The sequence below is a fragment of the Carica papaya genome, chromosome 1 (genome assembly GCF_054855325.1).
Source record: "Carica papaya isolate Zhongbai chromosome 1, ASM5485532v1, whole genome shotgun sequence".
Classification (NCBI taxonomy): domain Eukaryota; kingdom Viridiplantae; phylum Streptophyta; class Magnoliopsida; order Brassicales; family Caricaceae; genus Carica; species Carica papaya.
Genome location: NC_142309.1, coordinates 341336 through 365969, shown reverse-complemented (window position 1 = coordinate 365969; position 24634 = coordinate 341336). Strand labels below are relative to the sequence as shown.

The window sequence follows — 24634 nt, the reverse complement described above, 5'->3', positions numbered from 1 at the left end:
TAGCTACCATTTTAATCTCATATCCAAATCATTTGTTATAAATCGGTCTCAATTTTTTTACTACCCAGTCCACGAACTACCAAAAATATTTAAACAAATCCTTCTAAGCTTTTCTCAGGACCTAATTATAACACGAAAAGGACAATTTTGCATGTCTCGAACATATATTGAACATATATATCAATTTTGAATCTTTGGGATGAGAATTGAGACCTAAAACAAAACTAGTCTATTACACAGCTTAAAAAGTTGTAAGAGTAAAATAGCAACTAGACCTATTTAAAAAAAAATGTGGGGAATGTAAAATACTGGAAAAAGATTTATTCGGGATAAGGGCAGTTTACAAGAGCAACTTAAGTTAAAGGTGTACCTGAAGTAGCTGCCTTTGTGGCACAGGCATTGATAACAGAACATCCTTGAACTGAACAGCTGATGAAGGAATTTGAACCAAGTGAGACACAAGCCTAACAACGGTGCTTTTTATGTCATTAACTTCCTGAAATTGGTGACCACAGATTAAAAGGTTAACAAAAAGAATAAGTTCAACAAAAAATTAATTTCTGTCCTAGAATAACTTAACAGAAGTAGTGCACCTTAGAAGAACCATCTTCTGATATGGAGAATACCATAAGAATGGCTTCCAAGAAAAGATTCATAAAGCCTTTCTGAGCTTCAATAGCCTTGGATTGTGTCTGGAGAAGCATTAAGACTCCTAAGCACTCACAAGCTGTAGTTGCAGATGCTCTAGTTATAGGTTTCTGTCAACAACAGAATTTTTACTGTATCTTCAGAACAATATACAGTGAAGCAAAACAAATGTTACTGACTAGGAGTCCATTTTCTTAATTGGTCAAAGGTTTAAAGAAACAAGGGAGAAGGAACACCTTCAATATCCTCTTGATTATGGTGAAAACGTCTCCAAGAAGTTCTCCAACAAAGAATATCAGGAAATTGTCTTCAAAATTGGTACCTCTCTGCACCATGCTTTTGAGTACCTGCAAACCAGTTGCTTGTACCTGCAGATAGGACATCACAAGTAGCATCATTGGGGACTAAGAAAATAATATTATTACCATTTTACATGGATAGAAATCCTCTTACCTGTATATTTGAATGGGTAAGAACAGCTTGGATGCATTTACTGCAATACTTAAATACGCTAAAATGGAGAGGGCTGTACTCTTTGTCATATCCTTGACATTCAAGTTCATGAGCTAGCTTGGCCAATGAAACATTTTGTTCAATGCAGAATGCAAGCTTCAATAATGATACTTTGCTTGAATTGTCTCTCTTAGTTTCAAAGAGATGAAGATCCTCAATGCAGTTTTCAGTCAGATCAACAATCACATCCAGCCAAGTACCAAATATAGTTCTCAGATAGAGTTTAGCATCACTGGCAATTTCAGGAGTATCTGCAACAGAATCCAGTTAGCCTCCAGAATTCATGTGTCAAATGGGTTGCAATTCTTGAGATCACATCATAGAGAGTATTGCTAACCCACAATGCTATCGACGTTATCCACCTACCCTTCAACAAATCCTTATATACATATATATATATATGTATATGTATATATATTATTTTTAAAACTATTTTTTAGAAAAAAAATCTTTGTTATTTTAATTATTATTTTGTAAAATTTTCGAACAAAAATATTTTTATTTATATTTTCTTTTATATTCTTAAATTTATATTTTGTTTATATTTCATTTATTTTATACATTTTAATCTTGTTACTTGAAATAAATAATTAATTATCATTTGTCATTAATTTCGATATCATATACCATAACACTAATATTGTTTTCTGATAGAAAAAGTGGTACTACTAAAAAAAGGAGAGACAAATACAATCATGGTCAATAAGATATCCTCCTCATACTGTAACACTAAAGAAAAGAATAGATAAAAGAAAAGTGTCATCCTCTGGGAGGACAAATAATTGCCTCTCAGTTCTGATAGAGCTCAGCAAGAGAATGGTTGGAATAACTCCTGTGAGCTTTGGTTTACCATAACACAAATTATATTTTACTAAAACTTTTATTGGAATAAAAACTTAATTTTCTTATACTTTATTAAGTTGTATCTTCAGATTATACAACTAGAAGCAAAAAACATATTATATTTTATTATGATATTCTTTTTGGTAATTTTCAGTAAAAGCTTATCATTAATATAATAACCATTAGTCTTCTTTTTTAAAATAGAAAAACAAAAAGGTCTCATTTAAGAAAAATACAAGTATATAATATATGCATTACTTATATAGCTTTATGTCTGTTAGTTTATTACTAAAATATCTTATATACAATTTTATCTTAATGAAAATTTCCATTGCTTTAACCTTCACGTTGATGTACAACTCTAAAATCTTCAGGCAACAAAGACATATATACATACAAGTAAATTTGTAAACATTTTTTTTACTGAAGTAAAGTTGTGATAACATCCGGCTAACATGTAAAGAGATTGGGAGTGAATTGCATTAATAGATTTATACAAGGGAGAACAAAGATTCAAAATGCAGTAGTTTGCTTAAAATTTAAATCACCTAACTATTTTAAAATGATGTGCCACAATCAGTAGGGCTACAACTAAAACCAATTGGCAGTAGGGTCAATATCTATAAGTCAAAATCATCAAAGATATTGTGGGGTCAAAATATACTTCATTGTGATTAGATCAAAGTTATCATTTGTAACGACCAATGAGATTCAAATTATCAAAACTATCATATGGAAATCTTCTCTTAATGAAAAATTACGTATATGAGAGATTATTTTTCCAAAATTTGATGCAGTCAATTGTTCCTACCTGTAATAGAGGGGAGACGCCACTGACTGTCAACTGTATCTTGTGTTTATTTACTTAAGTTTCTGATCGAAATAAATGCTTTTTATCTTTTTTGTAATAAGATGACTAAAATTGATTTGTATTGTTTTTTAAGTGACTTTTTCTTATTCTCTCCTTAAACTTCAAATAGAAAAGGATTTCTTTTGATATAAAAATGACCAAAGTATTCTCCTATCATACTGGTCCATTAATTGAAAACATATATACATTTAGTTATACAACCATCAGCTAGGAATCAGGCACAAATATTTGAGCAAATCTATGTATATTATCTACAGGCAAAGAATAGGAGAAAATGCATAATATTTGCATCACCGATTCTACATCGTACTACTTACCATAAAAAAGCTTCCTCACTATGTCATTGGCACCCTTTGCAAAGTCGATTACTTTTGAAAGGCAAGACTCTGTTGAAGCTTGTCTAATGCCCTTGTATCCAATCAACAGAAGTGCTAATGGCACAGACTTGAACTGCATCTGCTTAGAAAAACATGCAATCCAACAATCAGAAGAAAACTAAACCTTTTTAGTGTATTGCAAATAAACCACTCAAGGTCTACTATAGGAAGAGGGGTAAAATGGGAAAAGATTGTACAAGGGAAAAAGGGTCAATTTGTTCAAGGGTAAAATAGTCTTTTTCATTGTAAATGTAACAGCATGCAAGTGGGAGTCGGGTAAAAGAGAATGCAGCTAATGATCGGGACCTTTACCCGATCAGTTGTAGCCACTTGTTGCTGATACAACATCCAGGCGCACCTGGAGGTTAGACACTCTCTTTTCCAACACCAAAAGCCTATAAATAGATGGCCTTTAATGAATCAATCATCAAGAACAATTTTCTCTAAACAAGTTTCTCTCTCAATCTAGTATCTCTGTCTCTCCATACTCTCTTCTCTGTTCTTCTTTCAGCCTAAGTCTGACGTTAGTAAGGCGTCCGACATGTATTAACATTGAAGAAGACTTCAACATGACCATAATCAAGAAAGCATAAGGCATATTTAAATACGTATACGGAAACTTACCTTAAGTTTAAAATTCTTCATTAGAGACTTTGCAGTAAGCAACAAAGGAGAGATCAAATCCTCCCAGTTTGTATCATCTGTGAAACTTGCTTCAGAACTGAACATTAGGATGTAAGGATTCTTAGGTCAGGGAAGTTTTGGTGATGCATCGTAAGTCTTCTACAGATACTACTGAATTTCATCATCAAACTAAAGCAGTTACCTCTGAAAAATTTTGAAGAGGAAACCAAAACAAAGCTCCATTGCCAAATAAGTAAATTCCTCTGTTTCAAGAAAATCTTCAGGACAGTTCCGAACAATCTGTTGATAGAATGGGATAATAAACTTATCTAGGACATGTGAGAGAAAAGTGAATGATACTTCAAAATTACACAAATGTCTCTACAAAAAGAAAACGAGATCATGAAGCATCTGGACAATCCCATCCCAAGAATTCTCAGTATAGTGCAGTCATTACATGTTTAATCTACAAAAACTAAGTTCAAGAAGATGCAAAATGAAGGCCAGAATCAATAGTCCCAATCATCTTTTTCAAATGTAAAACTTCATTATCCCAAAGAGCTTGCCGATGCAAGTGCCCACCTAAGCCCAATTCACAGGGTCCTCCATCTTAGGCTGGAGGTTGAGGTTTTGGGCCGCATTGCAGCCATGTATTACTATAAAAGTTAGATGATGCAAAAAAAGAGAGACTGCTGATGCTTACCTGTGCTAAAATGGATATTGCAAGGCTATCCCATGAGTTCTCCATATAAACAGAATATGATAAAACCTACAAGCATGAACATTATAAAAAGTCAACCAAAGAATAAATATTAAAATAATAAGTCATCCTACCACACACATTCAAGATAGCTGGCTTTCATTGTCACTGGATTAAACTTAGTAAGGTGTAAGATAATACCAAGCAGGACAAACACCAACGACCATCTACTTCTTTCTTGGATTTAACTTAATAAGGTGTAAGGTAATATCAAATGGAACAAACAACAGTCCCATCTATCTGAGGAATTTAAAAAATGAAGCTAATATATCACACTCAACCAGTGTATGATTTGCACGCTGTATATACCCCCCACTAAACAACTTGCTGATATGTTAACTAAAGGGTTGAGTAATCCAGGATTTTAAATGATAATTTCCAAGCTGGGAATAGACAATATCTATTCACCAGCTTGAGAGAGAGCGTTGGAAAATATTCAGTAAATAGGAAAGTGTATCTTTGTATAATCAAGGTATAACTTATGCTAGTAAAAATCTACATTTGTAATGAATTGTATGTTTGCTTTTATTACCCTGAGAATGTTTATATATAGGGCCCTCTAATTCAATAATACATAGAACATTCATTCTTCCTCAATACCAAATGTCTCTGTTGGCACTAGGGTTGCCAATGAGAAATTCTAAAAAAGATCTACAGGTATAAAGATCTGAATTTTCAAGGCTGCAAGTGTGAAAATCCAGGTTATGGGTAGGACAAAAGCCATAGAAGATTAATCAAAGACATTAGTTCTGTTGTTTAACAGATTATGGAAGAAAAAGAATTTACAGGATACTGACCATCAAGAGAAACCAGAAAAGCCGATTAGGGTCTTGATATGTAATTGCAGCATGAACTTTTATGTTTGAGCTATCCCTACTCCCTTGAATTCTTTTGGTTGTGGGAATAGCACAAGAAAATAAAAATTCATGTTATGATTATGCATACAACCATTAGTGAAAAATGAAATGAGAATGCAGATGCAACCAATATGAGCCTAAGCATATTTTATAAGTGCTGCATCTGATATATTCTGCTGGAAAAATCCCACTCTGCCTTTAACTGACATGAAGATGAATTAACATGCATCTATACAGGATTAGGCTGGACCAACTTAGGCAGAAGGTAAATCTTTAGACTTACTGCAGTTGCTAGACGCAAGATCTATATTCATACGAAAGAATTCTATTGAACATATGACCTAAAACAGCACTAACAGAGAGAAAGAAAGAAAATTGCTGAAAACATAAAAACATTTTATCTTCCATCTCTATGATTTTGAAAAAGGCCCGAAGGAAAAAAAGATTAAAAAGTTATATCTATGACTTTAGCACCAGAATTCATCTTCCAGCACTTCATTCCCAAATTTTCTCCACAAGTAGCAAGTAAAATAACACAAGATATGATCGACATTTCTCGTTGCTATCTGACATGGAACAGCAGGGCAGAATCATTTACTGTAAATTTTGAAAAAGGCCTGAAGGAGAAAGGCCCTTCACATGACATCAATAAAACATAGTACAACAAATTTAATGTTATGGCAGTTCCAGGCTCCATCTGCTATTGAACCACTTGGACCTTCCAGCTATATTTAATGGCAACCTATTGGTAAGAATGAAAGAACTGCTTTAGGAAGTTCAATGCTGTAGATGCAGGACTTTTTAGCAGCCGGGGCCCATCTTCCTCTTCTTCCAAGTATTCTCTTTCTCTCTCTTTTTAGAAGAAAAAGTAGCATAAAAGACCAGATATATTGGAGTATTGTCCATGTACATACAAAGGAGAATCAGCATTTATAGAGTCCCCAAATTTTGTGGTCTCCTCATCTCAAGTTCCACCAAAGCAAAAGAGAAACATTTCAAAACAGGTTATCTTTGATATAGTAGACGAGAAAATACACGAGCAAAAGGTCTAGTAACATGTTAGTTTTAATCCAGCGTATATAGATTACAGAAAATCAAATTGAAGAAAGCTGTCTCTAAGAAAATCAAATTGTCGATTGTGAAAGAATGTTATGTTAACTATTAGGTTATGTTAGGTTTTGAGAACTTATAAACTAAAGGATAAGTTGATATGACAAACTTGCTTTTGGGACCAAGAACTTATAAAACCGAAAGCACTTACCAAAAAAATTTGCACGCCTTTTTTCCTTAAAGCTAGTCTATAAACTAAAACTGAGAAGAAAAAAGCTAATCCAAATGGCCTCTTATACTATTTACAATTGCAAATGGGATCACAATAAGCTAATAATTTGGACAAACATGTTTTCAAAAAAATGTGTGGCAGAAGAACCTCTGATGTCATGGCCAAATGCAAGCCTCGGCAGATATTTAGGGAGTCTGAAAGCATTATCTAAAATTGCACAAAAAGAGAATAAATAGGAAATACAAACAGAACTTTAGATAAGCCAGAATTAAAAAGAGTAAATAGGATATAAAAACAAAACTCGTATAGGAACAGATGGCACGAAATATAAAGGAAATACTTAAAAGCTGAGAAGAATTAATATATATATATATATAGAAGAAGACCACCTGCAGCAATTCTTGACAGATACTGATAGTAAGAAATCCCACTGAGAAAAAACTTTGCGCACAAAAGAACTGGAATACTGGTAACACAATTTCATATAACTTCAAGCTTGGAGGACCAGATTCTTCAGAGTCTGCACCAGACTTTGCCTTAGTTTCTCCTAATGGTATTATCTGCTTACTACGTGCTGGATGGTTGTCCTGAAATAGGACAAGCATAGCAAAGCCCCATAAAAACTGATATTCTCGAGAGTCTAGTTTAACCATGCTATATCCCGATATTAAGCCACTTGTTGATAATCCATCCTCACCAACTCTCGCAGGAACTGCATCCAGTGCAAGTGCCTGCAGAATAACTGGCCAGGCCTCTTCCAAACAAGGCTGCAGCTTTGCTGAAACCATAGGTGATTGGATTCCATCAAGTAACGGAGTCCACTGTAAGAAAAGAAAAAAGTAACAATAAGGTTGAAACAAAGATAAATCTGATGTAAAAAATTAAATAAATAGTGTCCTAAAACTAAACTCACATTTCTCTTTAGAGTGAGGCATAAGCAAATATAACTGTAGTCTTTCAAGAGTCGGACCCAGTACTCCCCCAGTTTACTTGAGCTTTCAGAAAATAATGGTAACAAGGCTTGATACTCATCTGGAACCTCCACATGGTGTCTCCTCAAGAATGCATATGTATAACATTTGAGGGAGGCATGAGCAGCAAGAAGCCTGATCTTGATCTATTTAATATTAACAAATTGGTCACAGCCCTTCCATCCTAGATTAAGCAGGTGTGCTTTACACAATAAAAAATTAAACAGATAGATGTAAGATAACAAAATGAAAAAGGAAAGCTGGCAAACCTTGCATGAGACCCATTCTGCAAATGAAGGATAATATAGATCCTTGAAATCAGTCAAGGGGCGAGAAATTAATGAAAATATGCGTTTAACTGCATTTTGATCTCCACTAATCATTCCACTGGTCATTATCTGATAATAAACATAAAATAATGCAGGTGTCATCTATATATAGTAGTGTATTGAAAACTGTGGCCTGAACATTCTCACCTTAGTAGCCAGCTGCAAGCCTGCCTCCAAAAGAACAGGACCGGAGGAAGTGTCCAATGCAGTACGAACTGCAGATAAGAGTTGGGCCTGGTTTTGTAGAGCATAAATCAATTGGCGCCATGCATAAATATTTAGTGTGTTATTGTTGTGGGAAGTAGTATGGTGCATTATGTGTGTATTAGGGGTGTATTTACAGGTGTACTAGGGAGAATAAACAATTTTTTAAGTGTGGACAAATGTATTTAAGGAGAATAAGTCAGTGTATGTTATGTGTAAAATGATATGTCAAGTGTGGACAGATGAATTAGGGAGAATAAGGCAATGTGTGTTAGAGAGAATATTCTAGATAAGGAAAAGTGGGTACTTATTACAATTCTAAAAATGAAGATAATTACTCTCTCTCTTGTAATAAGTGCATGCTGTTTCCTTTAAAAAAAATTGTTAGACTGGAAGAAAAAAGAGTTGAGTACTTTCTTATTCAAAAGATCGTTGAGTTCTCTCTTCATGGGTTCATACTCAAATCAAAATAAATCAAGGACAAAAGACAAAAATATCCAAAAATTCGTACTGATTTTCAGTTTCATCAACCCATAACAAGATCTGTCAGTAGGGAGCATAACAGTTATAGAGTATACTTATCTTTCAAGTAAATAAAGAAATATGAATTATATTATTTCCTCTATAGTTAGTTTCATGTATTGATCTTTTCTTATATAGTTAAGTTCCTCATTCTGATTTTCTTTTTCTTAGCATAGGGATATAGTTTTTTTAAAACATATAAAGTTACTTTCTTTTACATGGTATTAGAGCAAAGGTTAATTAGGAAAGAGATAGTATTGTTAAAAAAGATAAATAAAAACAAAACTCATTTGGTGACAAAACCCAGGAGAGAAAGTCATTTTGTCTGTGGGAGACATACTTGTACATGTCCACTCCAAATCCTAAGTTGCTGGCATCGGGAAACCTCACTGCTGGGTTCTATTATTAGTCAGTGTTGCATGCGCCACTGACCATTGGCATGTGAGGCTCACATGCCACTACTACTGGTCAATGACAATCAAATCCAACATAATTTGAGTCATCTGAGAAATTCTCTTGGCTTTTATGGAGTGTATCTTCATCCTGTTCATAGGTGAGACACTGAATGGTAATTTAAGTGCCTCTTGCATGTTATGACAAGGTGGGACTGTTTTTGGTGATCTATCTAGGAGCCCTTTTTTGTTTTTGTTGTGCTGGTGACTTTGTGATTTGTTTGCACTTGCTGCTTTTCAGTACTAGCAAGCAAAGATTTGAATAGTGATGTCAATACTAAGTTAGCCCCGTCAGTTTCAAGTATTAGCATTCCCTTAGAAATTACTAGACTTCGCATTTAATGGGAACTATTAAATGGAATTGGTTAAACCGACGAAGGTGTACCTCATGGAACAAGGTAAACATTAACATCTTACTGATTTTTTACCAAAACAACAATCAGTCAAAACTGATGTTTGACAACTAGAGGATTCACAAATTTTGAGTCTATTGCGCAATTCAATTTAAACCTCATGCTGCTGCTATGTGCCCACCTTAATTCACATAAGAAAATATGAGACAGAAAAGTTCTTGTATGCTAACAACATGACTGATTCCACAACTTGAGAAAACAATTAGTGAGTACTTTATAAGCCTAAACGAGTTTATGAGGCTTTTGTATGCCAGCAACATGCCCAATCCGCAAGATGAGGACACAATTACCAAGTATTTTGTTAGTATATTATAAGTTTATGAAGAGTCAAATGTGATTCATCCGATGATTGCTTATGCAAAGGTAACACAGAAGTAGCAAGAGCAACTAGGCCTAAATACTAAATTGGTCTCTGTATTATTTTTAAATATTCAAATTAATAATTGTACTAATTTTTTACCCTTTTGATCTCTGTGTTTTGCAAAAACATTTGTACTACTCCCTGCCCGTTAAATGTCGCAAATATTGTTAGTGAAATTGTTACGTAACAGCGAGTTGGACACGGATTATTTCTAATTAGATAAATTTTTACGTCACATATCACATGATATCTGACGTAAAAAAAATATTTTGATCTTCAATTATTTAATAATATAACAAAAAATTAAATTTAAAAAAATTAAAGACATAAATTGAAAAAAAATAAATTCTTGCAGCCAAGTTGTGACTATTAATTTTTTAATTTATGTTCTAATTTTTTTAATCTTTTAATTTCTTGTTTTATTAAAAATAATTAAATGTTAAATATTTTTATGTCAAATACCGTGTAGCATTTGACAAGAAAATTCATCTTACCAGAAATAGTCATGTTACACACTCGCTAGTATATGATAAATCCACCAATAAAATTAGCAATATTATATGGATTGGGAGTAAACCAAAAATTTTTTGGAAGTAAAAGGACCAACAAAGCAAAAACTTAATTAAGACCAATCAGAATATTTAAAAATGGTACATGAACTCATTTACTATTTATAGCAACTAGTGATTATATAACATAGTTGTATATTGTTGTATGTTACTTTCTTATATAACTCTTTTCCGATGTTTATGTTTCCTATCTACGGATTTTCTTTTCTTGGTACGGAGACCTATATAAATTACATAACTACCTTCTTCTACCATTGCAGCTGTTGGCTGGATGGAGGTTAAGGTTCTACAGCATGGAGCTATGTTTTTTGGGTTGTGAGGGATTTAGTTGGAGAGAAACACCAGAATTTTCAGAGACTAATTCTCATTTTTTTACTTTTTTGTGACACAGTGTCTTTTTCAGAATCCTTTTGGGTTAAGTTCCTTGGACATTTTAAAGATTTATCTATGTTGCGCAGAAATTGGAATCATCATATTTTGAGCATAGCTGGTTTATCTCTGTTTCTTGTATATCTGTTTTCTTTCTGCAGGGAGGATAACTAGTCCTTCATGGTTGCATTTTTTTTTACCAACTTCCTAATATCACTTCTTTTACAAGTAAAAGCGTTTCTATTTAACATATAATAAAACTGGAATATTTACGTCAGAAGCATGCATAAGACATCATTGGAAGTTAATAATCTCTTTACATCCAAAATTGGATAGATAAATTAAACATGTCAGACAAGAAAGCATATAGGTTTTGGGAACCGATCTGAAGCAAAGTGACAAATTGCATACCTGATACTGTTCCAGAAGAAGGTGTCCTGGAAGCTCGGGGTCAGGTATTGTTTCAAACTGTACTCAAGAACGATAAAAATCAAAACAGATGAAAAGAATAATATGAATGCAAGAACTTCAATAGACAAAATATGCCAAATGTCAATAATAATGCAGCTCTTAGAACATAAGAAAACCAACACGAAAGTCGTGCAAGAGCTTAATTAATGCAATATTAAACTTAAAGTAATTATTTAATGTAAAGTTGAAAATAAGAATATAAGAACTACTAAGCAGGCCCTTACACGTGGAATGCAAGAACAATCTGTCTTCATGTGATTCTAAGAAAAATTGTTTAATTTTGAGCTACTAGATCATGACGCTAGGGTTGACCAAGGTTATTCAGGTTGATCAGCATTGAACACATTGGAAGCCATGAGGTTGACTATGGATGCCCAAAACATTTATGAACTAACTTGAAGAAGGGGTACAGAAATAGTCAATGTTACCTTTTTTTTTTTAAGAACAAAGGAAATAGAAGAGATATCACCGAGGACGAAAAAATACAAATAAGAGGATTGGGTATATCTAGTAAGGCGAAGAAAACAAACAAAGAAAAAAGAGAAAAACTAGTTAAACATTAAAAAGGATAGCCAGCCAATCTCTGCAGGAAACTGAAAGAGAAGTTTCCTTAAAAATCCCTTGGCTTTAGCCCAAAATAATAAAAAAAGGTGACATATAGTCCCAAAAGATTCTTGCATTCTTTTCTAGCCAAATCACCCACATGCTGCCAAAGGTTGCCCCAATTCAAAGAGATTTTAACTCCTCTTCATTGCTGGAAGCATCAGAACCGAAGAGGAGAACTATAGGATGGCACAAGAGAAATCGAAGTTCAAGAACATGAGTCCAAAAATTGAAAGATGCATCAAAATGTAAAAAGAGGTGATTATGAATCTCTGCAGCTTTCTAGCACATCATACAAGCCTTTGGAGACAAGGCGCCATTTCATCTGAGAAGTTGAAGTATATGATTAGCATTAAGCCTACCCAAATTTGCAAAGTAAAAACTTTTACATTTAAAGGAGATAGGGCCTTCTCCACATAGAAAGGGAGAATTCTGAGTAATAGAATTGTATATAAAGAATATAGATAGGACTTATAAGAAAAAATATCTAACAATTCCAGGGAAGCAAGAAGCAAGTGAATCATTATCAGTCCAAGGGTCCTCTCGAAAAAGAAGTGAGCACCATCCTTTACTCCCAACTGAAGTAAAGATTAAAAAAAAAAAGCACCAAGATTAGAAATCACTTTCCAGGGCCTCTTATGAGTTCTGGAAATATTTGCCTTGGAATCTCATCCACTGGTGACGACCAGACAAACTCTTGATTACCCTAGGTCACAAAGAATTTGGTTCCAAAGAAAGCCTCCGTAATCATTTAGTTAAAAGAGACACTTTTTACAAAAATGAATCCCAGTACCAAGGCCACCTTCTTCTTTACTAAGATCTCTTAGGCTCACTTGAACTCAGCAGGAGGAAAGATTTCATCACCTTCTCAATTCTATCAGTCACATCCTTAGGGATCTTAAAAAGATAAAAAAATAAATTGGAAAACTAGACTGGAATGATGGAACGGGGGATTAATATGGTTGATCACATTTAGATATATCTAAAAAGAGAGATGGCATTAATATATAAATATAGTTCCACCAATAATATTTCAGAAAACTTGGCCCGTGATCCTTGTCAAAAGGCAATTCAAAACCTGGACCAAGGAGACGATTTCCAAAGCATCATTAAATCTTTGTAATGTCAAAATTCCTGCAACCAACTCACATACCAAAGACAAGGCTTAGTGGAGTTAAGTTGAGTTAAAATAAAGATAAAGAAGATAGAATAAGCTTTAACAATTATTTAATTAGAAACTTCTGAATAGTCCTTTTAGTTGCCTAATGCAGGATTCCCGTAGAATATGGCTATTTGGCTGTAAACCAAATTGGACTAAGAAATACAATTAGTGCTGAACAGAAACTGATAGAGTTAGTAAACCTAATACAGGGACAAAGTTTTACGAGAAAAAGATTGAATTCTTAAACAAATTTACCTTGTCGATAATGGTACTCAGTAGTCCCACACCAATTGGCCGCATGTTTGCAAACTGAATAGTGCTTATCTATGGAAAGAATAATATATAGACAAACTATAATATATGTATATTTTCCAGAAGATCGAAATTAGTAACTTAATAGTAAGCAAGTATTTTCTTGTTTAGTACCTCATAAGCAAGTGATATTAACTCTTGTAGCCGGAGCACCAACCAATCACCAGAATTCTGTTTATCAACAGGTTTTTCCCTTGCTAAGGACAGATCAAAATGAGCAGGATTCGTCCCCACAGCTTCTGGTAGAAGACTCAAGCACCTATGACCCGACAAGTCACAACCAGAAAGTTAATTCTTTATTCAATATATCAAAAGCTTCTAAAGTTCAGTTAAACTTGTGCATTCAGGGTCTTCAAGATGAGGCTCAAAGTCCACCTCACCACATCAAAGATATGCACCATAAAAATGTTGCACATATTGAAAATTTACTTTCACGGCATGCATATAGTTCAGGTCCTATTCAGAAAAAGGAAATAAAAGAAAAAGGAAAAAGAGAATTCATGCAATATTCACTGATTCTACGTGTCTGCAGAAATAATAATCAGTTATCATATGTATGTTCAGCAGAAACGTCTCCCAAAAGATACACATGAATAATATAAATTCTCTATGATATCTTTAGAGGCAAACAAATTTGCAGAATCCATATCATTCAAAAGTTCTGTGAAAATACAACTTGAAATCAATCATGAAATCAATACACAATCTAGTTCTAGAATGGACCTACTTGAGTTCTGTCCAAATTTGCTCAAAAGAACATTGAGAAACAGTGAATCATATGTTTAAAACAAAAAAAAACAATTGGAAATAAAGATGTACAGCATACCATATTCACTTACTCAGCGGCAAAAACTTTTGTTCGGTATCTGAGATGCTTATTTTTGTCACGATAAACATGAATTTTTGTGCCTCTAGAGCTAGAAACCATATTGTCATCATCTTCTCCATAATGAAACCTTGTGTCACCCTCTGTACCATTCAGAGAATCATTTTCTGTGATGTTATCACCTTCAGTTCTTCTGGATGATGTAGCGAGAATCTGAACAAAATGACAGATTTTTTTAGCACTTATTTTCTTGTCGATAGACTATTACCGTTATTCTTATTATTATGTTTTAGAGATAGTAAGTAGGCATTTAAGAACTCTCATGACAAGAAACAGAAACCAACTATGTAAGAACAAAGTATAGAGGGTGCTGGCATTGGACTTTTTGTTGGTCAAAGACCTTACAGTTGATTTTGGTGAAAAAACAAAGGAAGTGTAAGAGCTGTGCAGACAAGCTAGCATTTTTCTTTTCAGGCCTCGAAATGGAAAATCACACTCCTTTTACCAAGGTTTTTTATCAAACTCCCTCCAATTTGGACTTAAAACTTTCATTCTAGAAACTCTTTTTTATCAAATAAAAAATTGTGTTTATTTTAAAGTTGCAAAGGAGACTTTTTTTTTTGTTATTAGTCCAAAAACTAGGGGAAAGAAATAGCTTAAAGTATTACACACACTTGAACTCGTTAGAACTAAAAACTCAGCTTGCAGCACCCTAAAGATGCAAATACCATCTGTATGTGAATATCTTCTACTTCTCTAACACATCCTTCTCTGGAGTTGGAGCTTATGTAAGCCCTCAACTTTAGTATACATTAACAAGGTACCAACAAGATACCACTCATATACAAAATCATTTACAAATCAGTTAGAAGATCAATGACATTCTCAAGATCATTCAACCTAAAAATGTCATGACCCCAAGCAAAAGAGCCAAAAGTATTTATTCATCTATCTATAATATTAACATTCTCCCCCTCATTGCCCTCAAAAGCTCTAACATCCTTTTCCTTCCAAATCATCTAAAATATTGACAGTGGAACAAACTTGAGCTAGGTTTCTTTTCACAAATTCCACCGCACGTCCAAATCTCGTCCTTCACCGACCCCACTATCACCCAATAAATTCCAAGTAGCCCATACACCATGCATCATAAGCTATATGCAATCGAGCACCATAAAAGAATATGATTGCAAGATTCTCCATCCATTTTACAAAGAAAACACTGGTTTACAAGTATTTTTCCCCTTGCACATTAGTTTGTCCAAGGTCAATTTGCATACCCTACTCGCTTTCCAAGAGAGAAAAGCAATTCTTGGTGGCACCTTGGTCTTCAAAATCTGATTAGCTGGAAAGTTAGCAAACTCCACCCCAATCCCTCCTGGTGACATTATTCTTTTTTCGAATAAATCAACTAATAGGCCTTGTGTCTTCAAATCTTTATATTTTGATCCCAAAGGGATTACAAGATATTTAATTGAAAGATTCACTGCCTTACACCCAGCATCCTATCTTGATTGTCCCGCATCCTTAGCAATTCAGATTTTTTCAAATTAATATCCAAACCTGATACGGCTTGGAAACAAAGGAGAATACATCTAAGGTGAAGCATCATCCTCTCCTTCAATTGACAAAAGATGAGTGTGTCATCAGCAAAAAATAAATGCAAAATCTCTACCCTTCTGTCACCCCTCCCTATAACCACCCCTTCAATCAGATTTTCTTCCCTACCCTTTTTCAACAATCTACTAAATGCTTCCATAACAACGATAAAAAGACATATGCCCTCAAGTTAATAACAAATAAAATGATGCAAGTAAGAGATTAAACTTAACAAAACAAAGACCAAGAATGATATAGAATAGTGTAGACTATAGATTTTCTAAATAGATTAGAACTTATATAGAAGCTAATTTATAATTTTATAATAGTATGGAAATATATTAGGTTTTAGTATCTTTTTAGGCATATAGTTTAAATTCTTTGAAGTATAAAGTTAGTACTAGTTTCCCTATTCCTAAACGTAGTAGTATTTCCTTAGAGTATTAGTATTTATGTGAAATTTCTTAATTTAATCCTATTGAGAAAAGTTACTAACGAAACACTATAGCCTTGATATTCTCACTTTTGATAGCAATTCTGTTATCCAATAAAGTATTTTAATAATTCTCTAAATACTTTTTATCGTCCAATCCTATCAAATCACTTGAGAATTTCTTGCTTTATAAAATCTAAGAGCCAATAGGTGCAATATCTAGGTTTATCCCAAATTAATACATAGGTAATTGACCTAATTTTTCCTACCTCAACTTGTCACTTGAAGAGTTCCGCGACATAACAAGGGGGTGCTTGGAATAGATGAAAGAAACATACTTAAAACAGTAAGGTAAGTTACTTAAAGCAGATAAATTCTTATTTAAAAAAATAAATACTTACATATTTGAATAAAGAGATGATTGCAAAAAATAAACAATTATTTTCTGTAAAAATTAGTAAAAGATATAAATTTATTACAAATAACTTACAAATTACATTTTTGTGTGTGTATATGTCTATATATTGTTAGTTTTTGAGTGAATATCCACAGGGTAGTTAAATAAACTTATTAGATAACAAATAAGAACATAAAAAGTAAGAAATGCGGTGTTTATTTACTTACGGTTAGAATTAGTTTTAAAAACCTAACAAGTACCGTTTGTTTGCAGGGTGCTTAAAGCTGCTTATAAATAGAAACTAAGCAATCAAAAACACCATCAAGGTCATCCAACATGCAGAACCATATGACTGCTTCCCCTAAGGAATTATGCCCCAATCTTTCCTTTTGTTGACAGTCGAGAATAATGCAAGATATCTTCTTAGATTTTATTCTGTTGACCATCAAGAATTCTTGTAGAATGTTCTCTTATATTATTCTGTAAGCATCTTCCATTTACTGGTAAATCTATTACCAATAGAACCATATTATGTTTCTATAAACAGATTCTTTCTATCATCAAAAACTTTCTTTTTTTAAATATATATATATATGTCGTACTCTGTGTAGCAAATATAACTGACCTTCCTTCTCTATAGTCTCTTCGTTACATACTCTCTTCGACTTTATAAATCCCAACATCGCTAGCCTACCTAAACCAACGCTCTTTCTTTCTGCTGGAGATTGACTACAAAAGTCCTGATTTTTAGTTTTTTAATTGCTAATTGCCAATGTTATTTATGGCTCTCCACCAACTGAAACTTCCTTGCATAGAATTTTGTGTCACCAGGTTGCACTTGAGGAATGAAAGGTTCAACTAGATATACACAACCAATTCACTGACTGAAGCTTGCTTCACATAGAGCTTCGTGCCTCCAGGAGTTTGCAAGAAAGAGGAAAAATGGCATATGAGAAAACTACTAAAGCTGCTAGGGTGGTACTCATAAAATGGATTCATTAGGAAAAAACCCTTCCTTGCAAACCAAAGCTTGATAAAATCAATTATATTGATTGGTTATGGTGTTGTGTGTTCTTCATCCAAGGCCACGGACGAAAAAGGTATGTTATTAGAGATAAGCCTAAAGCAGCCAATGGCGATCCCATGCTCAACAAATGGGAATTCGAAAATTCCCTGCAATGTCATTGTTAATAAACTCAATGCAAGCACGAATTTCTTATGTTACCTACTACTCAACACTATCAATAAAATTCGGAGTGTAGCATCTCAAACTTATTCTCAGGTAGGACATGATGAATCAATCTATAAACTGTAAAAGAAGCTGCATGCAATCAAGCAAGATGGAATGATCATAGCCAGTACCTTGCTGAGTTGAGCAGGCTGGTGGTTAGATTTAGTTCAGAATTAGAATTTCAATTAATCACTCAAAGAGTATGTGAACTGTTACGGTTGAAAGATCTAAAGATTAAGTGGCATGACCTAATAAGACTCTATCGTGAAAATAAGTTGGCAATAAGCATTGCTCATAATCTACTGCAGCATGACCGGACGAAACATGCTAAGGTCTATAGGGACTCCGTTGAGGAAAAGCTATAAATTGGCTTGATTTGCACAACCTACATACCTACAAACTCGCAACTTGCATACGTGCTGACCAAAGGTCTAAGTAACCCAATTTTTCAGACAATTATTACAATCTGGAAATAGATGACTTATATCCACCAGCTTGAGAGAGAGTATTAAAAGAGTGTGTGTGTGTGTGTGTGTGTGTATATATATAACTTAGTATATAACAGTATAAAAGTAAAATACCCACATATAATTAATTTTAGGGGGATTCCTTTTATATACTACGAGTTGTGTATATATGGGATCTTTTACATTCAGTAACAAATATAACATTTTATTTCTCCATAAATACATTGAAAGACAGCCATTGTGCACTAAATTATTCAAGAAAGTGTCTCATAACAACCAAAAAATATATAATTATTGTTAAATTTGCTAAATCAGAGATGGTGAGGTTACGAAGGGAGACTCGAAGCGACTAGTAAGGACTCTGGTGTGCATTGTAAATTCTTTTGCCCATGAGTTGGCACCCCCTTGATGCTCATATTAGTATACCACCTTATACTTTTTATTTTAGAAAAAATGGCTATATGGTGCAAAATGGCTAGTTTTCCTATAAAATATTTGAGTTTACCTTTGGACACAAATTATAAGGATGCAAAGATGTGGGACCCAATGGGGGATAGGTTTGAACAGAGACTTGCAGGGTGGAAAGAAGACCTCCTTTCTAAAGGGGGACTACTCACTCTAATCAAAAGTACATTAGTAAATTTACCTATTTACTATATGCCTCTTTTGACGATTCCGATGAGTGTAGACAAGAAACTGAAAGTTGTACAAAGTAGGTTCTTGTAGGGCAATGTGGAAGGTAGAAGAAAATATCGCTTGGTGATATGGAAAGTGCTAAAGAAACCACTACACCTTGGTGGTTTAGGTTTACAATCTTTGATGGAAATGAATGAGCCATTGTAGGGTAAATGGTTATGGATTTTTATGAATGAGGAGGGAGCGTATTGGAAAAGGATCATTGCAACTAAATTTGATATTTAAGAGAAAGGATGGTTCACCAAAATGAGATCAAGATCTCATGAGAAGAGCGTGGAGATAAAAATAGGGGCAGGTCGAGAAAAATTTCAGATGTGCATTAGGTGAAAGATTGGTACGGGGGCTACAATAAAATTTTTGGAGAATTGGTGGCTGGAAGGAGGTGCTCTTAGAGCTCAATTTCCTCAGATATTTGTCATAAGTCATCAGAAATATGTAAAGATTTGTAACTCTTTCATATAGGTGGAAAGGGCGGATAAGGAATGACAAGTATTGGTCTTGAGAAATTTGAATGATTGGGAGATAGGTGAATATGAGAAGTTAATAAGTAGTCTGTCACTCGTATCGCTGAATGGTAGCAGTGATAAGCCTTAACAGAACCTTACTAAGAATAGGCCTTTCATGGTTAAGCTGTTCTAGAAGCAGCGGTTCAAGCATGATAGCAATGGTGTCAGATTCCCAGACAGACAAATTTGGAAGGTATAAATTTCTTCCTATGTATCGTTTTTTGTCTAGAAGACTAGTAGGGAATGCATATTCACATTTGACAAGTTGAGGAGACAAGGGAAGATTTTGGTAAACGCTTGTTATTTCTGCAAGATGGTAGAGCAGAACTGTAATCATGGATTAATTTGGTGTTCGATTATGTACAGGCTTTAAACTATGGTATATGGGTTGTTAAGAATCGGTTGGGTGGTGGAAGGAACGGTGAGAGATGAGATTTTGGCATGGAGGGGCATCAGAGGAAGGAGGAACAAGTGGGCCTACTACCACTTACCATTTTTTGGGCAGTATGGAAGGAGATGAACAAAAAGACTTTTGATGGGGTGGATTATGAGAATGTTGATCTACTTAAGAACAGATGATTCCAAATTTTTAGTTTTTTGTTCTTGGGTCATTCTCCATAATCGATGGAGAATTTAAGGGACCTTATTCATAAGTTAATAGACTTATAAATTCTTTTCTCTATGGGTTGACACCCTTTAATGCCCATATTAATACTATACATTATAGTTTTTATTTTAAAAAAATATAATTATTGTTAAAATTTTCTTAATGGTATGCAAACATGGCACTAAATTATGCAAAGCCTAGTATGATTTTTATCATAGGAGCATTCATGCTAAATTGAACTTTCCTTCCACTATACATTAGAAAACCCCCTACTTATAAAAGGTGTTTTACATAGTGAAAAATCTTGGCAAGTGGCTCTAAGAGTGGGCATATTGTTGAACCACATGAAAAATTACTTTTCTTTTTTTTTTTATCGCTTTTAGTCTAATATGTGCATTGTTGTGTACTTTTAGAACACTTTTATCAATAAGAAAATAATAAAAAATATATGCCAGTACAAGTTGAAGCAACATCCTAATACTTAAAATAGAGAATACCAATAAAAAAAATGATGAACCATGTAACTCAAGCAATAGATCAAATTAACAAGAAAAGGACGACCTTACCATGTTACGACATATTAATCGCCAACGAGATGGGTATGATGGACATGATGCATAGAGTAACCTTCTTATAGTTGTGCGGACCAAATTTCCAATCCTACAAGAAATGAATCAAAATTGAAGCATCAAAATAGAAAAACATCAATATAAATTGTTTTAAGACAAAAAGAAACTTGAACATAAGAGTAGGTATCTCAGGTTTCAGAAATCAATCAATATTTAAACATGTTTGTATAATAATTGTAAAAGTATGACTATCAACCAAATTACCATATTGATAAGCAAGAAACCTAATCAAAAGAATCAAACCCGCTTGTATCTAAGAGAAAACTAAGAAAAACCAATTAAATAAAACTCTATAAATAGAATCTAATTAGAAAAAGGAAGATCAAATCTTCATATTCATTATAATATAAAATTTCCATAATGTTTTTTCTCCTTTCTCGGGCATTGTTCTCTCATTCTAGAAAAGATCTTGATTTAGAAGACTTAGAATGAAAATGTCATTCGAAGAAATCAAGATCAAGTTCACGAACTGGTCTTCGAAAATCCAAGAAGTGTCATAGTCTAGTCATCCATGCCATATAACTAGATAATGACGAGTTACATCAGTAAGAAAAGTAACTTATGTTTCATAGATGATAGCCTCAATCTTCTCCTTTGGTTGTGAATAAAGGAACCTTAAGCAACCACTTTCTTCTAGAAGAACTTGAAGACAAAGGAAGCTGGAAATGACACGATTGAGTGTTGATCTTCAACATCAAAAATAGGATATGTGTATCAAGTCAAGAAAATATGCATTAGGTCTGACATACCAAATAATGGAAAAAGGCCAAGTGCTCAAGCTTGTAAGTTTTTATATAATTTTTAGGATATCATCCAGAGAAGGACTATCAAGAAAGTGTATGTTTGTTGGTAATTCACCAACCCAAAAACGGTATGAATATTATCATCCACCTGTAAAGAAATTGTTTTCTTAACATAATTATTTTTTATGAGAAAATATTCATTCCACTAGATCTTCAAGGGAAATCCTATTAAACGGAACATTAGATTACTCCTTGAAGTAATGCAATGATCAGATTATGCGAGCTCACTAGTTTATAGGCGGTGCATTATGGGTTATTGCACTTTTCTTGGAGGAAATCTTATAACCTAGAAAAGTAAAAAACAGAATATGGTTGCTAAACCAAGTAAGGAGACAGAGTTCTGAGCAAGTATACCGAGAATGGTGAATTATTATGCCTAAAGATAATTTTGAAAGATTTAAGATTAGATGGGAAGGGCAAGTGATTATTTTGCAGTGACAAGTCTGTCATTGACATTGGAACCAATCAACAAAACAAAAAGAGCTTGAGCACAATACTCCAGAAAATTAACAAAGAAACAAAGCTAGAGATCTTGAATTTCTATAATTAATCAATATCTGAGTAATATTTTTACAATAATCAAGTCTAACAAAGAGCTAAGCTGGGTACCTAATTTTTAGGCACCAAATATTCTCAAAATAATAAAAGTTAAGAAAATAAGCTAAGAAAACTAACTGAAAAACTCTATAATAGAAACTGACAACAAAAGGAAACATTAAATCTTCCTGTTTCTTTTAAATCTTAATTAAAAAATTCTCCACAATGTCCCTTTTCCTTAATTGGCTCAGTTTTCGCTCTTCATTTGCATGTGTCAAAAGAAAACTGTAAATTTTCCCATAATGATCGACTGAAACAATTAACCAAAACTTAATAACTTATAAGTACATCTTAAACATACTCGGAATCTGTTTCCTCATCCAACATGTGAAATAAATTATCTTCTATTTGCTCATCAATGATGGAAACCTGTAAAGAAGGCAATCAGCACAACATTTTATGGCACCAGGATGAGATCTCAAGAAAATGAAGGACAAGATGGAATAGAATCTTGATACTCACTGGATCCTTTTCAATAAGATGATATAAAGTGGACACAGCAAGATGCCTTAATGTTGGCTGTTTCAAAATAAATATTTCTTAGTCAGAAGAAAACATCTCAAGAATACATTTCGTGTAGTTCCATAAGAACACCTTCCATTATTCAAAAACATAAAACCTGTCTTGATGACAGAGTTGATAGAAGTGTCTGCACATGTGAGTGCACCGAAACAGCTTGTGGAGCAAAAAGAACAAGCTGTTGTGTGAAACGGGCGCTCCTGCAAAAACAATGGACTAATTAATTGTTATTCCTAACAACTGTAGAATAAAAATTAATTAAGAAATAAGAATGTTCCAGCAGGAATCATTTTATATTCTACCAAAAGAATAAACAACAAATAGTTCCAGGAGAAGTAGCAAATACTGAGCTGACTTACTCAAGCAGAGCGGCTGTTTCTTGCCACGAGCTAATCTCTGCAACAACAGACTAGACAAAGATTCATCATATGTTACATGTAAATCCAAAATTAACTATGAAATATAGAAAATGATCAAGCGAAGAAGCTTAGCTCATATTAATGCATAATAAGTAATTATCAAGTTCATTCGATAAAGAGTAGTGATATGCCCAAAAAGTCGAAGACAACCAAAAGAAGCACAAAATGAGTGGAAAATAGAAAGGACGATACCTTACAGCGCAAAAAGAAAATGCTGCCTGGAGCAAGTTCAGGACCAATAACAGCAACTATAGCATTAATTAGGCGCCCTACTCCTTGCTGAAGATCAACCCATCCGCTTTCCTCAGACAATAGAATGTCCATGGCAAGACCAAGTGTTGCCTAACAAAACAAACAAAAGGAGAATGTTAACAACAACGTAAGAATCTAAACTTAATTAGTTTAGAGTCTACCAACATCAATGAAACTATCAAGCATTTTATTCTCTAGAACAAAGTTACAACTAAATTCAGTTGCACTCAGCTAAAAGCATGTAAGAAGAACTAAAGCTAACATGGACAATGAGCATGAAAATTGAAGTTCAGTAGAGACGACAAAAGTAAAAACAATAAACCAAATGTAAATGTTCAGAGTACACCTGCATCATAAGCTATCCTTAGTTATTTTTTTCGAACACTACTTCATTCAGCTTTCTTCCCACTCAATATTCATCAGAAAAAAAAAACATTCTTCCCAATCAAAATATTCCTGCATTCTAAAAAATTTCCACTATTCCTGCAATCTAAAAAATTTCCTAAGTTTGAAGAAGTTAACTAATTCCAGACCAAGCAGAAAGATCATTTATGAGTTTAAACATGTTAAGGATCTTATCAAAGTATCACCATATTTTAGTCTTAGCAAGACACACAAGTACACTAATATGCAAATGTGCAGAAAACAAATAAATAAAAAAATTGCATATTTTTAATATATGCAAATTTGACATCACTTCTTTTGAAGTTCAATCTACAACATCAGATCCGAAAAGAAAATTCTTAAATATGACTAAGACAATGCAAGAGAAAGTAAATTTCCTCAAATTCAATAATTCATGTGGTTGCTCGAAAATGTCAATGACTTTGCTTCTGAAAATTTAAAAAGGTTACAACTGCAGCTTACATTAAATGAATTATTTACTAAAACAAATTAATAACCAAGAATCTCATTACCTGGACATGAGATACAAAGGACAAGCCAGCTGATTCGACGGTCAAAAGAAGTCCATGCAAAGACCAAATTTGTAACCCAGCAATTGAAGTTTTAGCCAGCAAAGAGATTGAATTAACAGTAGCAGGCACTAAACTTGACAATGCCATTCCTCCTGCACTGCATGAAAGATGGGTAACAAGAATTATCATTTAAAGGAAAGAAAAGAAAGAGAAAGTGACACAA

General features: G+C 33.6%; 1 protein-coding gene across 2 annotated transcripts in view; it reads right to left on the bottom strand.

Moving 5' to 3' along the window:
- The window catches only part of SWEETIE (HEAT repeat-containing protein), a 58577-nt gene that overhangs the window by 2825 nt on the left and 31118 nt on the right, over positions 1 to 24634 (bottom strand). Inside the window, exons 25-47 of one of the 2 annotated variants that reach the window (XM_088210533.1) lie at positions 24412 to 24568; positions 23435 to 23584; positions 23183 to 23232; positions 22924 to 23023; positions 22767 to 22823; positions 22606 to 22673; positions 20842 to 20935; positions 14353 to 14552; positions 13628 to 13772; positions 13457 to 13525; positions 11377 to 11433; positions 8223 to 8309; positions 8016 to 8144; positions 7689 to 7892; positions 7165 to 7596; positions 4580 to 4645; positions 4079 to 4176; positions 3877 to 3973; positions 3193 to 3331; positions 1102 to 1412; positions 885 to 1016; positions 594 to 758; positions 371 to 496 (exon numbers count right to left, since the gene is read on the bottom strand). In XM_088210533.1, the coding sequence (XP_088066659.1) occupies positions 371 to 496; positions 594 to 758; positions 885 to 1016; positions 1102 to 1412; positions 3193 to 3331; positions 3877 to 3973; positions 4079 to 4176; positions 4580 to 4645; positions 7165 to 7596; positions 7689 to 7892; positions 8016 to 8144; positions 8223 to 8309; positions 11377 to 11433; positions 13457 to 13525; positions 13628 to 13772; positions 14353 to 14552; positions 20842 to 20935; positions 22606 to 22673; positions 22767 to 22823; positions 22924 to 23023; positions 23183 to 23232; positions 23435 to 23584; positions 24412 to 24568 (3133 nt within the window). Of the gene's footprint in view, positions 1 to 370; positions 497 to 593; positions 759 to 884; positions 1017 to 1101; positions 1413 to 3192; positions 3332 to 3581; positions 3648 to 3876; positions 3974 to 4078; positions 4177 to 4579; positions 4646 to 7164; positions 7597 to 7688; positions 7893 to 8015; positions 8145 to 8222; positions 8310 to 11376; positions 11434 to 13456; positions 13526 to 13627; positions 13773 to 14352; positions 14553 to 20841; positions 20936 to 22605; positions 22674 to 22766; positions 22824 to 22923; positions 23024 to 23182; positions 23233 to 23434; positions 23585 to 24411; positions 24569 to 24634 lie in introns of those variants that run through there. The other variant, XM_088210538.1, reaches the window with a different exon arrangement.